The 16,200-nt window shown below is 48.9% G+C and overlaps 1 protein-coding gene and 1 long non-coding RNA gene across 4 annotated transcripts in view; one reads left to right on the top strand and one right to left on the bottom strand.

The window, feature by feature from the left end:
* LOC116540975 overlaps window positions 1–10,757 on the top strand; it is a 24,015-nt gene extending 13,258 nt beyond the window's left edge. Inside the window, exon 5 of one of the 3 annotated variants that reach the window (XR_004264665.1) lies at window positions 10,725–10,757. This is a non-coding gene — a long non-coding RNA (uncharacterized LOC116540975). Of the gene's footprint in view, window positions 1–153; window positions 174–2,010; window positions 3,072–10,724 lie in introns of those variants that run through there. The other 2 variants (XR_004264663.1, XR_004264666.1) reach the window with 2 other exon arrangements.
* Window positions 2,495–15,915, bottom strand: WDR73 (WD repeat domain 73). Its single transcript, XM_032264794.1, has 8 exons — window positions 15,809–15,915; window positions 15,219–15,286; window positions 13,884–13,972; window positions 9,688–9,776; window positions 9,060–9,124; window positions 5,304–5,468; window positions 4,594–4,956; window positions 2,495–3,077 (listed from the first exon to the last, which is right to left on the bottom strand). The coding sequence occupies exons 1-8, from the start codon at window positions 15,847–15,849 to the stop codon at window positions 2,842–2,844; spliced, it is 1,116 nt and encodes a 371-aa protein (XP_032120685.1). The 5' UTR covers window positions 15,850–15,915; the 3' UTR covers window positions 2,495–2,841.
* Between the last annotated feature and the right edge of the window lie 285 nt (window positions 15,916–16,200).

The raw sequence follows: 16,200 nt of genomic DNA, 5'->3' as shown, positions 1-16,200 counted from the left end.
CCCAGGCTGGAGTGCAATGACGCGATCTCAGCTCACCGCAACCTCCGCCTCCTGGGTTCAGGCAATTCTCCTGCCTCAGCCTCCTGAGTCGCTGGGATTACAGGCACGCGCCACCATGCCCAGCTAATTTTTTTTTTTTTGTATTTTTAGTAGAGACGGGGTTTCACCATGTTGACCAGGATGGTCTCGATCTCTTGACCTTGTGATCCACCCGCCTCGGCCTCCCAAAGTGCTGGGATTACAGGCTTGAGCCACCGCGCCCGGCCAAGGTTGGCTTTTTAACCATAACTTACTCCTCAACTTATTGGGTTGAATCATACAAGATTGCTGTTTTTGGTCTACAAAACCAGCAATTTTACAATTCAACCTAAACAGAATTTCTGTAGCAGAATTGCTCTAAATGCCAAACAGGGCTTGCAGTACAACCTTACAGCTCAGACTGTATCCTAAAAACGTGAGACTCGGTCTAGGCTCTGTGAGCCCAGATAATGAAGTACATAAAGCCTTTTCTGCATGTGTATATGTCCAGAGCAATAACTAAGAACCATGACATTAAGACGTCTCCTAGGCTGGGTGCAGTGGCTCATGCCTGTAATCCTAGCACTTTGGGAGGCCATGGCAGGTGGATCATGGCAGCTAGACTGTCCTGACCAACAAGGTGAAACCCCGTCTCTACTAAAAATACAAAAATTAGCTGGGCATGGTGGCGTGTGCCTATAATCCCAGCTACTCATGAGGCTGAGGCAGGAGAAATGGCTTGAACCTGGGAGGGGAGGTTGCAGTGAGCCATGATCCCACCACTGCACTCCAGCCTGGTGACAATGAGACTCTGCTTTAGAAAAAAGTGTCTCCTAGTTGGAGACCTTACCTCTGTATCACCTTCCTCTAACAAGGCCACTAGTTCCTGTCTATGCTCAGATATCCTCAGGGCTGGGGTCTCCAGATCCTCGGGGAGAGGCTCTGTGTTGGCCAGTGGGTTCCCTCTCTGTAACAGCAGAATAGAAACCCTGGAAGGACACATGTACAGAACAAATGGGATTTAGGAATAAATGAAACACAGTTTCTACCTCTGAAAATGGTTCCTTTTGTGTGTTCGACTTAAAATATTTTCCCACAACTTTCTAAATTACAAAACAAAGCACAATCTACATATCAGTGTACTAATTAGATTCATGAAATATGATTAAGTCATGTTGTTTTTTTAAAGACGGGGTTTCACCATGTTGGTCAGGCTGGTCTTGAACTCCCGACCTCAGGTCATGTGCCCGCCTTGGCCTCCAAAGTGCTTGGATTACAGGCGTGAGCCACCACGCCCGGCCGTTGTGATTATTATTATTTTTTTTTGAGATGGAGTTTCGCTCTTGTTACCCAGGCTGGAGTGCAGTGGCGCAATCTCGGCTCACCGCAACCTCCGCCTCCTGGGTTCAGGCAATTCTCCTGCCTCAGCCTCCTGAGTAGCTGGGATTACAGGCACGTGCCACCATGCCCAGCTAATTTTTTGTATTTTTAGTAGAGACGGGGTTTCACCATGTTGACCAGGATGGTCTCGATCTCTTGACCTCGTGATCCACCCGCCTCGGCCTCCCACAGTGCTGGGATTACAGGCTTGAGCCACCGCGCCCGGCCTGTGATTATTTTTTTAACTTACCCAAGTATCTGTTAAAAGTCACTGATGGGCTGTGGACTTTGTATGTTGTTGCCATGATTCATGACATTCTTTAAGAATTATCGTCAACCACCTTATGAAGCCTCTCATTTATGTATTTCTAGCATGTAGCTTGTGTTGCACATGGGCTTAATACATGTTTAATCTGATCATCTATTTTGTGTGTTTGTGTGTGTGTATGTGACAGGGTCTCACTCTGCTGCCCAGGCTGGAGTACAGTGGCATGATCACAGCTCACTCAAACTCCACCTGCCAGGCTCAGGCAGCCTCCCCTCAGTCTCCTGAGTAGCTGGGACTACAGGCTACTCCACCACATCCAGCTAATTTTTGTATTTTCATTATAGATAGGGTTTCGTCATGTTGCCCAGGCTGATCTCGAAATCCTGGACTCAAGTCATTCACCTGTCTTGGCTGCCTACATCACTGGGATTACAGGTATGAGCTACCATGCCCAGCCAAATTTTTTTTAATGAGATGGGATCTTGCTGTGTTGTCCAGGCTGGTCTCCAACTCCTGAGTTCAAGCAATCTGCCTACCTCAGCCTCCCAAAAAGTGCTGGGATTACAGGCATGAGCCACCATCTCCGGCACACTTTAATATTCACTATGGGCCCTTAATAGGAAATGTTTGTGGGGCCACCAAAAGCAAATGTCCCTTGAATTAATCACCTGGGAGGGGGGCAGGTGTGGGAAAGTACACCTGTGTCCCCATGAGAACCACTCAAGAGGAGCAGAAATCTTGTTTTAATTGCTATTTCCTTAATTGCTACTAGGGCTGGGATTTTTTATTGTTTATTGACCCCTATACATTTTTTCTTCTGTAAAAAAGTTCACAAAGAATGTTTATATTTGTTAGCTCTTCTGATTCTCCCTATGATACTGTGAAGAAGACAGGGACAAACACTGCCATTTTATACTCCCAGAACTAACAGTAGCTACCAAATAAGAATTTATTATGCCATGCCTTTCTTCCAACCTTCACAATAACACTGCAAGGTGGTTCTTACTGTCCTCATTTTGCAGCTAAGAAAACTGAGGCTAAACGATGCTGGTTGACTTGCCCAAGGCCACACAGCTGGTAACAGGGACTGGCGGTCACTTGAGTCCTCCATCAGTAGTGGTGCTACTACAGCAGCTCCTCCCCTTTCTAGAGGCCTGGATGGAAAGATGCTGGTGTCAGCAAGAGGTACGAAGGTCCACCCAGTCCCAGACATGCAGAGAAGCATCATTTGTTGCTGATAACAAAGTCCTTGGTCTGCACGGGTGCCAGGTGTGGGTGGTGACCAGAGGAGCAGGGTCCATCCTGCCTCTTTCTAGGAAGATGTGACCTCTGTGAGTAAAGAGAGGTTCTACTTGGCTCCCTGTTCCATCCCAAGATGTGGTGTCATAGACCTGGACTGTGCCATCAAAACCTGAGAATACAGAAAAGAGAGGTTTGACCATGAATCCCTAAAATACTTTTATTTTAAAATATTTTTTTCTTTCTTTCTTAATCCAAATGGGGTTTTGCCATGTCTGGACTGGGCTCAACTCCTGGCCTCAAGTGATCCTCCCACCTCAGCCTCCCAAAGTGCTGGGATTACAGGTGTCAGCCACTGCACCCAGCCCCTAAAATACTTGTTATAATGTATTTGATGGTACCAAACAGGCTATTGGTTGAGGAATCAAGGCACGTAAAGGCTAACCACAGGCAAGTGGCACCTGCCCTCAGTGCTGGCAGCTGATGACTCCCTGTGGCATGTAACTATGAGCATCTGTTGTATACCTGTTACTCGTGAGGCTCAAAGGCTAATTCTGGACAAGTATTACCTCTTTTAATCCTCAGAACTGTATGACATAGATACTCTTATTTTCCCCAAGAAACTGAGGCTTAAGAGACTTCTTCAAACCTTTTCAAGTTGCCCCAGATTGCAGTCTTTTCTACCTCTGGGTCCCTCTCAGCAGATGGCCTTGTCTCCGACTTGATAGGGTAACAGATGCCTTTGGAGAGGAATAGTCTCATGTCCCTGCATGACCTAGCTGCACACACCCTCATCCCATCCTGCCATCTTCCTGTTACTGAAGAGCCCACTCCTCTACCTGAGCTTGGCTCTTCTGTTCTTTCTGGATCCTGGCATTTCCAATCATCCTTTCTTATTCTCTTGACTTTTTTTTTTTTTTTTTTTTTTTTGAGACGGAGTTTCACTCTTGTTGCCCAGGCTGGAGTGCAATGGCGCGATCTCAGCTCACTGCAACCTCCGCCTCCTGGGTTCAAGCAATTCTCCTGCCTCAGCCTCCTGAGTAGCTGGGATTACAGGCATGCGCCACCATGCCCAGCTGATTTTTTGTATTTTTAGTAGAGACGGGGTTTCACCATGTTGACCAGGATGGTCTCGATCTCTTGACCTCGTGATCCACCTGCCTCAGCCTCCCAAAGTGGTGGGATTACAGGCGTGAGCCCCCGTTTCGGCCCTCTTGACTTTTTTTTAACCCCCACCCACCACGACGGATCCTTCCTGTTGGCTTTTAGATACCCACATTAAGTACCCCCAAGCAACTACATGCCACCAGACTAGACCCAGGAGTCTGCTGACCTAGCTGGCTTGCCACATTTCAAAAGGCAGGTAGACTGAGAAGCACTCTTGAGGTCCTGTTCCTTCTGACATAGCCCATGGCTGTCCCAGTGTCTTATTAGCTGCAGGCCCCTCCTGAGACCTGAATTCTTGCTAGGCTAGGAAAGGCCTGCTGCCAGTGTGTAGAAGTTAGTAGGCAGGGTGGAGAAAGGCCTGCCACTGAAGAACCTGGAGAGTTAATTTACAGTTTCTCTGTGAGCAACTTTGACTTCTGGAGCCAGGTTTATCATGGTGCTGCAGGCTCCTTCCTGAGCACCTTACAGTCCCCTGGAAGAAAGAGATCAGATAATAGACACGAAATCCTGCTCAGCAGTACCTGAGATGGCCAAGCAGTTCTTAAGTCCTGGGGCCCAAGTCACTCGCAGCAGCTCTGGGTCAGGGCTGGGTATGGATACCGGGCACTGGACTGAGCTCACAGGATGGCAGAGATTCCGGGGGTCAAGTAGACAGAGCCGCCCATCCGAGCCAAGGCTGGCAATGCTGGGCCCAGGGCCCTGGTCCTTGTTCCCAACTTCGGCACACCATCTCTCTCCAGAACCAGGCCCAGTGCTGCGATTCTCCAACGGTGCCCACTTCCGGCGGGTGTCAACAAGCCCTAGCCGGCCCGAAGCACAGCAGAAGGCAAAGGTGCCTGCATCTAGGACCTGCAGGCTACTCAGCTCCTCACTGTCACTGACATCTAGAAGACCAAGAGCAAAGGAGGCAAGTGGCTAGAGGCAGATGGGTCTGGTGATTTGGCAGGGCTGGCTGGTCGCAAGTCCCTTCCCACCAGTCCCAGGCAAAACAAATCACATCTCCCTTCCCACTCATCTCACCATTGTCTGCTCAGCTGGTTGGGTGCTGGTCCCTGGGACTGCCTAATCCTGCCCCAGCATGGGAGCCCTTTGAGGCCAGGGCTCACCTCTTATTCACCGTGCTTCCCCAACACCTGGCACAGAGGGTTGAACTCAGTTTCCACAGTGGCTGAGTTGGGCTGAGGGGCAATGCCGGCTGCAGCAGCCAGCACGGGGTGAAATACTGTAGTACCTGTGGTGTACGTGGTTTTCTCAGACTCCAGATCCGTGACCTGTAGACTGCGGAGCCTCGCCCCGTGGAGGACTCCAGGTGCCATGGAGGAGAAGACAGCCACCCTAGGCCAGAGACTCTCTTCTTTCTCACGCACAGCAATGGTGTTGACAGCTTTAATGACATCTGGGAGAAAAGGAAAAGAGGCCAAAATCAACAACTTTAATGAAGGTTTGAAACACGACAGGCCAGCCAGCTGTCTTCCGCTATACATTTAGAAGGTCAAGGAAGAAGAGGAGCCGCCAGTTGGCAAGAGGTGATGTTGACACGTAACCACTCTGGCTTATGTTTACATTTTTGAAACCATAAGAAACATTTCAATTTCTTTATTATTTGTCTTATAAACTGTTTTTTGCAAATGGAAGCTAATGCCATCTCAAAACCCAAAAAACAGTTCTGGCTTTTTATAGTTCTGCGGTGAACAGGTAGAAGCAAAGAAAAGGAAAGAACATGCTGCTGATATCATTTACACCTTCAGTGACAAGTAACAGGTACGGAATTCATGAACTGGTATTATTTCTTCAAAAATGTGTTCCATAACCTCAAGTGACTTGCTGAAGCCTAGCAAGTACAGGTCACATCACAGATGCCACTGTCTTCAAATGTAAGTTGGGCAAGAAAGTCCACATCTTTTTGACACTGAATGGAACAACATCCTTGGCTTTGAGTCAAGTTTTAGTTCTTTTGTTTGAGACAGAGTCTTGCTCTGTCGCCCAGGCTGGAGTGCAGTGACACAATCTTGGCTCACTGTAGCCTCTGCCTCTCAAGTAGCTGGAATTACAGATGTGCATCCTGATGCCCAGATAATTTTTTTGGCATTTTTAGTGGAGTTGGGTTTCACTATGTTGCCCAGACTGGGCTTAAACGCCTGATTTCAGACGGCCCACCTGCCTCAGCCTCCCAAAGTGTTGGGATTACAGGCGTGAGCCACTTTACATGGCCTTTTTTTTTTTTGAGACGGAGTCTCGTTGTTGCCAGGCTGGAGTGCAGTGTCATGTTCTTGGCTCGCTACAACTTCTGCCTCCCAGGTTCAAGCGATTCCCCTGCCTCAGCCTCCTGAGTAGCTGAGACTACAGGTGTGTACCACCATGCCCAGCTAATTTTTGTATTTTTGGTAGAGACATGGTTTCACCATATTGGCCAGGATGGTCTCAAACTTCTGACCTCAGGTGATCTGCCCACTTCAGCCTCCCGAAGCGCTGGGATTACAGTCGTGTGCCACCATGCTGGCCTCAACATTCTAAATCATTAGGGAAATGCAAATGAAAGCCTCAATAATATATAATTACACATCTATTAAAATGGCTTTATTTCAAAAAGACAGATAATAAATGTTGGTGAGGACATGGAAAAATGGGAACCCTTATACCCTGCTGGTGGGAACATAAACAACTTTTTGCTGAGCGCAGTGGCTCTGCCTGAAATCCCAACACTTTCGGAGGCTGAGGCAGGCAGATCACAAGGTCAGGAGATCAAGACCATCCTGGCCAACAAGGTGAAACCCCATTGCTACTAAAAATACAAAAATTAGCTGAGTGTGGTGGTGTGTGCTTGTTAATCCCAGCTACCTGGGAGGCTAAGGCAGGAGTATCACTTGAAGCTGGGAGGCAGAGATTGTAGTGAGCCAAGATTTAGCCACTGTACTCAGTGAGACTCCATCATAAAGTAAAATAAATTAAATAAAATGAAGTTTAAAAAAATCCATTTTGGAAAAGTATAAAAGTGTCCCCCAAAATTAAAACCTAAATTTACGTTAAGACTCAGCAATGCTGGGCGCAGTGACTCAAGCCTGTAATCCCAGCATTTTGGGAGGCTGAGGCAGGTGGATCATCTGAGGTCAGGAGTTCAAGACCAGCCTGGCTAACATGGTGTAAAACCCTGTCTTTACAAAAAAAAAAAAAAAAAAAAAAAAAAAACAAAGCATGATGGGGGGGGATTGTAACCCCAGCTACTTGGGAGGCTGAGGCGGGAGAATCACCTGAACTTGGGAGATGGAGGTTACAGTGAGCTGAGATCGTGCCATTGCACTCTACCCTGGGCAACAAGAGTGAAACTCCATCTCTAAATAAATAAATAAATAAACAAAACACCCAGCAATTCCATTTCTGGCTGTCTAGCCAAAATAAATGAAACCATTTGTCCACACAAAGACTTCTGCATTAATGTTCTTACCAGCATTATTTTTAATAGCCAAAAACTGGATCCACCAACTAGTGAATGGACGGACAAAATGTGGTGCTTTCACACACACACAATGGAATACTATCCAGTCATAAACAGGAACAAACTGCAACCTCACGCTATGACATGAACAGACTACAGAAGTGCTACGCTAAGTTCAAAGAGCCAGACACAAAGACATGTATGTATGATGCCAGTGACACGACATGTCCGGAGATGGCAAATCTGCTCCAGAGACAGGAAGCAGATTAGCGGTGGCCTGGGGCAGGGTGTGGGAATGGGATGAACAGTAAATGGCACAATGGATCTCACCGGGGTGAGGAAAAGGTTGGAAAACTGATCTGTAGTGATGCCGGCACAACTTGTTAAATTTACTAAAAAGGTCACTGAATTGTATGCTTTTTTTTTTGGAAATGGGTGAATTATGTGATATGTAAAACATACCTCAATAAAATTATGGAAAAAAAACCCCACAACTACAGCACAGGACAAGTGACAAGGAAAACAACCAGGAAAGCCCACAGTGACCACAGAGAACAAATGAGCACAAGAACTGCCCCTCTGTGGTAGTGAGGGGAAGCCAACAGCTGCTGGGCAGGCAGCATGGGGACTGGGGACAGAGGGTCACATAACCAAAAGGGCAGCTCCAAGAGCAGCTGCCTGTGCCTCTGAGACTCAATTCTATGCTGGCCAAGGAAGCCCTAACTGAAGGAGGGACAGAAAGGGCTGGATTAAGCTAGAGGGCTGCACGTTCTGGTGTCTGCCTGACAGGGGACCCACAGACCCACTGCTGGAGGAAACACTATTCCCCGTGGGGGAACTTCCCTCCACTCCCGGAAGGGACAGGGTGAACACTGTCTGCTACTCTCTCCTCTCCCATTGGCAACAGAGTGATTCTCTGAGTAGGGGACTTGCCAGCCTAGCCTCTTGCTCACTCACTGTTTTCCTTCCTGGGGACTGGCATGCCTGCAAAGAGGTGACCAAGGAGGTGAGCTCACCTGAGTGGCCTTAGCTCTGCCTTGCCCCTGCCCCTGCCTAGGGAGAATGGTTCTATGGGTGAACCCAATTCCAGGAGCAGGACACAGGAAGCTCCATTTGGGGCTTGGATGCCATGCTGTGGTTGCTAATTCACCCTGTCTGCATTAAAGTAGATACTGCATTTTAATTCCGACCTGGCTCTGAGCCTACTTCTTTTTGCTCTTGTTGCTCAGGCTGGAGTGTAGTGGTGCAATCTCTGCTCACTGCAACCTCTACCGCCTGGGTTCAAGTGATTCTCCTGCCTCAGCCTCCCCAGTAGCTGGGATTACAGGCGCCCGCCACCAAGCACAGATAATTTTTTGTATTTTTAGTAGAGACAGGTTTTACCATGTTGGCCAGGCTGGCCTCGAACTCCTGAACTCAGGTGATCTACTCACTGCAGCCTCCCAAAGTGCTGGGATTATAGGCATGAGACTGCACCCAGCATGATTAGGGAACAGGGGTGTATGAGTCACACTTTCCTGGAACCCCAAACCCCATCAAGTCAAATTCACTCACCATTGTCCTCTGCAACCTGCCACACCTGTAGATAACAACCTGGAAGGCCACTGGTCACCAGCAATCTATTCAGAATAGACATAAAATCAGTCCAGACCATGGGGAGCTTATCCACACAGGCCCCTTCCCCTCTCCAGCCCACTCAGCTTGGGACTTCACCTCCCATATCAGGAAATGTGACTGCAGGATCATCAAGGCCAACCACTCTTACTTCACAGATAAGGGGCAGGCTCAATCCACTTTAGGGAGACTGAGCCCAAGCTTCCAGGTGTCCTGATGGTCACCTGGAGAGGACACCATTATGGGGCCAAACACACAAACTGACCCAGAGACTCCTGGCCTCTCCCAGTTGAGCAGTTACCACCCAAGAGCAACAATAGCATCCTTCTGTCCCATATCTATTCCCTGGAGCAACTCCGGTAGACCTGTTACTTCCACCAAAGGGCTGTGGGGGACTAAAGCCACATCAGTCATTTCTTTGTATTCTAAATCTGTGTGCACGCACTTCTGCGCTCACATGTGCCCGTGTGCTGAGGGAGTGGGAGTGGCGATGAGGAGGTGTAATACCCCCAGGCATTTGAGCCGTCCCATCCTGTATGGACTGTCTGGATCACAGAACTGACCATACCTGGTATGTGGGACGTGCTTCAGATCAAAGATAGACCTGTCTGAAAATCCTCCATGGCGCACTCTGAAATCTCTTTCTGGGAATAAGCCCTAAAATACAAAGGAGTAGCCAATCAGAGAGAGCCAGCTCCCAGCCTGGCAGGAGGCCACGGACGCCGCTCAGCTGGTTATCGGGCATCGGTGTGCTGGTATCTGGCAATGTTGGTCTCAGCTGCCTACACATCAGCTTCCTTTTACCTCTGCACATCCAAAACCCTTCTCCTAGCCTTTCACTGGCCCCTTTTACTATAGCAAAAGCATTATAGTCCAGGCCTTCCTAGAAAAGCCGGGGAGGCTCAACAGCTTTATCAAAGAAAGCAACGAACACATTCCCATTTGTCCCTCCACCCTCCCACTGGAAACCAGCTGGGTTCCTCTAGCAGTAAAAATGTCACAGTTACAACTCATCAGTGCTCACTGTGTCAGGCACAGTGCTTAGGGGGTTATCATATTCTCACAACCACCTATCACTGTTCTACAAATGACAAAACTAAGGCACAAGGGGCTTCAGCCACTTTTCTAAGGTCATACAGGGATTAAGTAGTGAATTTAAACCAACGTCTGTCTAACCCAAGTCCATACTGTTAGCCACTAGATTCTACTATCTCTATGTAAGGAACCGGAGGCGGCCATAGAGGAAACAAGGAAAAGCTGGTGGTGAGCGGGGAGGGAAATCAGTTCTCGGATCAGGGCGAGCCCCCAGCTCAAGCCTGAGTGGAGATGGGAAAGATGAAGAACACTAGGTGCTACCCTGTAGCTTCTGCAGCCTCTGAGTTGTTACGAGTACAAATTTGGCTTTTTTTTTTTTTAACCTTTTTTTTTTTTTGAGACAGAAAGTCTCATTCTGTAGCCCAGGCTGGAGGGCAGTGGTGTGATCTTAGCTCACCGTAACCTGCATCTCCTGGGTTAAAGCTATTCTCCTGCCTCAGCCTCTGGTGTAACTGGGGACTACAGCTGTGCACCACCACACCCAGCTTAATTTGTGTATTTTTAGTAGAGATGGGGTTTCGCCATGTTGCCCAGGCTGGACTCGAATGCCCATCCTCAGGTGATCTGCCCGCCTCAGCCTCCCAAAGTGCTGGGATTACAGGCATGAGCCACCATGCCCAGCCTTTTTAAACTTTTTAAATTTTTTGAAGAGATGGGCTTGCCATGTTGTCCAGGCTGGTCTTGAACTCCCAGGCTCAAGCAATCTGCCTGCCTCAGCTTCAAAAAGTGCTGGGATTACAGGTGTGAGCCACCATGTCCACCTACAAACTTGGCATTTTTCCGGAGCTTTCCCTCTTCAGATTTTTTTCCCCCCTTTTTTTTTGAGATGGAGTTTTGCTCTGTCGCCTAGGTTGGAGTGCAGTGGCAGGATCTCAGCTCACTGCAACATCCTCCTCCCAGGTTCAAGCGATTCTCCTGCCTCAGCCTCCTGAGTAGCTGGGATTACAGATGCCCATCACCATGCCCGGCCAATTTTTGTGTTTTTAGTAGAGGTAGGATTTACCACGTTGGCCAGGCTGGTGTCGAATTCCTGACCTCAGGTGCTCTGCCCACCTCGACCTCCCAAGAACTGGGATTACAGGTGTGAGCCACCATGCCTGGCCCTCTTCAGATTCTAATTCAGTATGTTTGGGAAGTACACTAGGAATATGGGATCTAGCCTCTCCTGGGCTGAATGATGTTTTTCTATGTCCTTGTCTAGCCTCTTAGCCTCCTCTATTTTTTTTTTCTCTGAGATGGAGTCTCACCCTGTCATCCAGGCTAGAGTACAGTGGTGCGATGTCAGCTCACTGCAACCTTCGCCTCCGAGGTTGATGTAATTCTCCGCATCAGCCTCCCAAGTACCTGGGATTACAGGTGCCCCCAACCACGCCTGGCTAATTTTTTGTATTTTTAGTAGAGACAAGGTTTCACCATCTTGGCCAGGCCAGGCTGGTCTTGAACTCCTGACTTTGTAATCCACCTGCCTCAGCCTCCCAAAGTGCTGGGATTATTACAGGCATGAGCCACCACACCCGGGCCTAGCCTCCTCTATTCTAAACAGTTCGACTCAATTCCTAACATGGTGATGCCCTAAGATAATTTATTTTTTTAAGACAGAGTGTCACTCTGTCACCTAGGCCAGAGTGCAATGGCACCATCTCAAGTTCACTGCAACCTCTGCCGCCTGGGTTTAAGGGATTCTCTGGTGTCTCAGCCACTCCTGAGTAGCTGGGATTACAGGTGTGCACCACCACACCCGGCTAGTTTTATTTTTAGTAGAGATGAGGTTTCACCATGTTGGCCAGGCTGGTCTTGACTTGGCCTCAAGTGATCTGCCCACTTCAGTCTCCCACTCCCAAAGTGCTGGGATTACAGGCATAAGTCACCTCACCTGGATTCTTTCTTATTTTGTGAAAGATTTTTTTTTGTTTTTTAAAGGTCAGGTGCAGGAGTTAACACCTGCAGTCCCAGCACTTTGGGAGGCAGGAGGATTGCTTGAGCTCAGGAGTTCGAGACCAGCCTTGGTAACATGATGAGACCCTTTCTCTACCAAAAATATAAAAATTGGCCAGGTATGGTGGCACATGCCTGTGATTCCAACTACTCGGGAGGCTGAGGCCAGAGGACGCCTTGAGCCCAGGAGGCGGAGGTTGCAGTGAGCTGAGATCATGCCATTACACTCCAGCCTAGGTGACAGAGTAAGACCCTGTCTCAGGAAAAAAAAAAAAAAAAAAAAAAAAAAAAATTTAATAGCTGGGTGTGGTGGTGGGCACCTGTTATCCCAGCTACTTGGGAGGTTGAGGCAGGAGAATAGCTTAAACCCAGGAGGCAGAGGTTGCAGTGAGCCAAGATCATGCCATTGCACTCCAGCATGGGCAACTAGAGCAAAATTCCATCTCAAAAAATAAAAGAATTTAAGAAATCTGGGGCCAAGAGTGATGGCTCATGCCAGTAACCCCAGCACTTTGGGAGGCTGAGGCAGGCATCACTTGAAGCCAGGAGTTTGAGACCAGCCTGACCAACATAGTGAGACCTCATCTCTACAAAAAAATTAACAATTAGCCAAGCATGGTGGCACATGCCTGTAGTCCCAGCCACTTTGGAGACTGAGGTGGGAGGATCACTTGAGCCTGGGAGGTTGAGGCTGTAGTGAGACAGGATTGCACCACTGCACTCCAGCCTGGGTGATAGAGCAAGACCTTGTCTCAAAACAAACTAAAAGGAAATCAGGAGCAAACACTCAAATTCCGGCCCCCACATGGCCCTTCGAGGTCATCTGCCTGTATGCCTCACTCTTCCGTTGTCCTCTGACTAATCCTATCCCCTGGACTCCTGATCTATCCTCACCTTCTATTTCTGGAAGCAGGAACGTGTTCCCTGTGATATTCCCTCACTCCTGCAGTTTCACCCTCTCCCCTTTCAAGGGTTACTTTCCCACAGCTGTAACTCTGTTCAAGCCTCTGTGTTTAGGAAACCTTCCCTCAGATCTGTGTTTCCGACTAGTTACTGCTTTAGCTTCTTCCCGCCCCACATTCCCTGACTCGGCTTCCTCTTCATTTTTAGTCTTTGGGCCTGACCACCACCAGCAAAATCCTGTAGCAGAGGTCACCAAGAGCTTCCCAACTGCCAGTCTTATGAATGAACTTTTCAGTTCCTCATCTGAATGACTATTCCAACTCTAGACAGCTACTAACTCTTCTTCTTGAGATGTTCTCTTCTCTTGGCTTCGGAAACACTGACCTTTTCTGAGATTCCTCCTACCTCAGAGGCTGTTCTTAGTATTCTTTGGGCGTTCATCTTCCTGTACTCATCCCTTAAATGTGTTCCCTGAGGTTCCATCCTCACTATATTCTCCTCTCATTCCTTATATACTACACATTCACTAGGTGACTTTAACCATTCTAAGCAGTTCAACTGCCCTCTATAGCCTTTATCACTCCCTCAATCTATTTCTGATGAAGTGTAATGACCTCCTCCTCCAGTAGCTCTCTGTAAACCACGGGACATTCTACAGAATTTATCTCTGTATTTGCCTCTCTCTATTAGACTATAAGGGTAGGCCTAGCTAGCGCTCTCTTTCTTTCTCTTTCCAGTATCCAGGATAATACCTGGTAGGTAACAGGAGCTCCACAAATGTTTAACAAATAAAAGTAAGCATATATATTCAGCATTTATATTTCAAGTTACCTGGTTTTCCTTTACAGAAAGTCTGAGAGGTAATTTCAGATGAAGAATTTCATTCTTTTTCAGGCTTTCATAGCCCGCAACAAAGACTCCTGGAAAAAGAAGCAGAGGTAGCTGTGACAAACTGTTAGATTGCAGGCTGTGCGCGGTGGCTCACGCCCGTAATCCCAGCACTTTGGGAGGCCGAGGTAGGTGAATCAAGAGGTCAGAAGATTGAGACCATCCTGTCGACGTGGTGAAACCCCATCTCTACTAAAAATACAAAAATTAGCTGGGCGTGGTGGCACCCGCCTGTAGTTCCAGCTACTTGGGAGGCTGAGGCAGGAGAATTGCTTGAACCCAGGAGATGGAGGTTGCACTGAGCTGAGATGGCACCACTGCACTCCAGCCTTGGGCCCAGGAGGCGCAGGTTGCAGTGAGCTGAGATCACGCCATTACACTCCAGCCTAGGTGACAGAGCGAGACTCCATCTCAAAAAAAAAAAAAAAAAAAAAAAAAAAAAAAGATTTCAGACCACGGATAGGTCTATAAACTCCCACCCAATCCCCCAAAGCAAGGATAAATTCCTTCAGTGTGCAGCCTTGTATGAGGGAACTGAGTATCTGGTTATGTTTTTTTGAGAGGAGGTCTCACTGTGTCAGCCAGGCTGTAGTGCAGTGGTCCCATCACCCGATCACAGCTTACTGCAGCCTCAACCTCCCAGGCCCAAATGATCCTCCCACCACAGCCTCTGAGTAACTAGGATTATAGGCATGGGCCACCATGCTAATTTTTGCTATTTTTTGTAGAGGCAGGGTTTCCTTGCTCAGGCTGGTCTCAAACTCCTGGGGTCAAGCAATCTGCCCACCTGCCTCAGCCTCCTAAGGTGCCCAACCTGAAGATTTTTTTTTTTTCCAGACAGAGTTTCACTCTGCTGCCCACGCTGGAATTCAGTGGCGCGATCTGGGCTCACTGCAACTTCCACCTCCTGGGTTCAAGTGATTTTCCTGCCTCAGCCTCCCCAGTAGCTGGTGGTGCACAGGTGTGCTCCACCTCACCCGTCTAATTTTTGTATTTTCAGTAGAGATGAGGTTTCACCGTGTCAGCCAGACTGGTCTGGAACTCCTGACCTCAGGTGATACGCCCGCCTTGACCTCCCAAAGTTCTGGGCTTACAGGCATGAACCACAACGCCTGGCCAAAGATCTTAATAAGAGGAATATTAGTGCTGATGGAGCATCAAATTGCTCCAAGTAACTCAGGTGCCCAGAAGACTGGGTTGGGTCTCTCTAGGCTTCGCCCCTCAAACCCAGCTCAGGAGTGGGATTCCCTCCCCTTTAGGGCCAGGAAGGTATACTACCTTTGTCATCAATCCATTCAAGGACTCGAGTGGCTCCTGAGAGGTCGAATGCATAGAAATCCTGGTATCTGCAGGAAAGGACATAAAATCACACGATGCACAGCACTTCGCAGCTCAAAGAACTCCAAGATGAGCCATGCAGCTGCATGCTTCAGTGACCCCAAGCTCTGGAGTCAGGCAGACGTGGGACCAAGTTTGCTTCGCATTTTATTCCCTGTTTCTGGGACCAGGCCAGTCCCCCGAGGTCCCTGAGCCTCGGTCCTCATGTGTGGACCTCCCAGAGTACCCAGATTTCCCAAGGTTGACGTGAGGAATCAATGTGATATCTGTGTTCAGAGCTGAACTCGGGCTGGCGCAAAATAACGGGGCACTTCTCCTCCATAAGCGCTGGTCTCACAACTGGCGCACGCAGGGAGGAGCCATTTCCTAGATGGGGGCCTAAGCCTAGGCGGAGTCCTTCGCGGCGGCGAGCCCCGCGGCCACAGCTGGTCCACCCTGCACCAGGATCCCCAACGTGTCTACGCCCGCACCCGCCCGCCCGCCGGGCCAGCTCCGGACCCAGCCTCCGTCTCACAGCCGCACAAACTTACAAGCGCAAGGATTCCACCAGCCAGTCATCCTCAGGATCCATGGCAACAGCCGCTTCCGGCGTCCCACTTCCGCCTTTGAGTCTTCCGGTGCTGTGCGGCTCTCGCGAGGTGTGGGCAGGGCCTCCCGTTAGGGGCGGGGTCAGGAGGCCGCTCTGCGCCCCCGCCCGGCTGAGCTTCGGGTTTTCTGCGCGGAAGCTCCGGGTAAAGTGACCTGAAATCGGGACTTCCCCGGCGTCAGCTCCGAAGAGGACTTGAGGACCAAAAGATCGCCCGTTTTAGGACCTGCTTTTTGCAGCCCAAGAGAGGGGCAGTTAGTGCTCCAAGCCAGAGATAACACAGAACCGCCCGGTTAAATTCGAATCTCAGTAAACAGTGAATAATTTTTTTCGTAC

This window comes from Sapajus apella, unplaced genomic scaffold, assembly GCF_009761245.1.
Source record: "Sapajus apella isolate SASKATOON/1434 unplaced genomic scaffold, GSC_monkey_1.0 scaffold147, whole genome shotgun sequence".
Classification (NCBI taxonomy): domain Eukaryota; kingdom Metazoa; phylum Chordata; class Mammalia; order Primates; family Cebidae; genus Sapajus; species Sapajus apella.
This window is presented reverse-complemented; position numbering and strand designations above follow the sequence as displayed.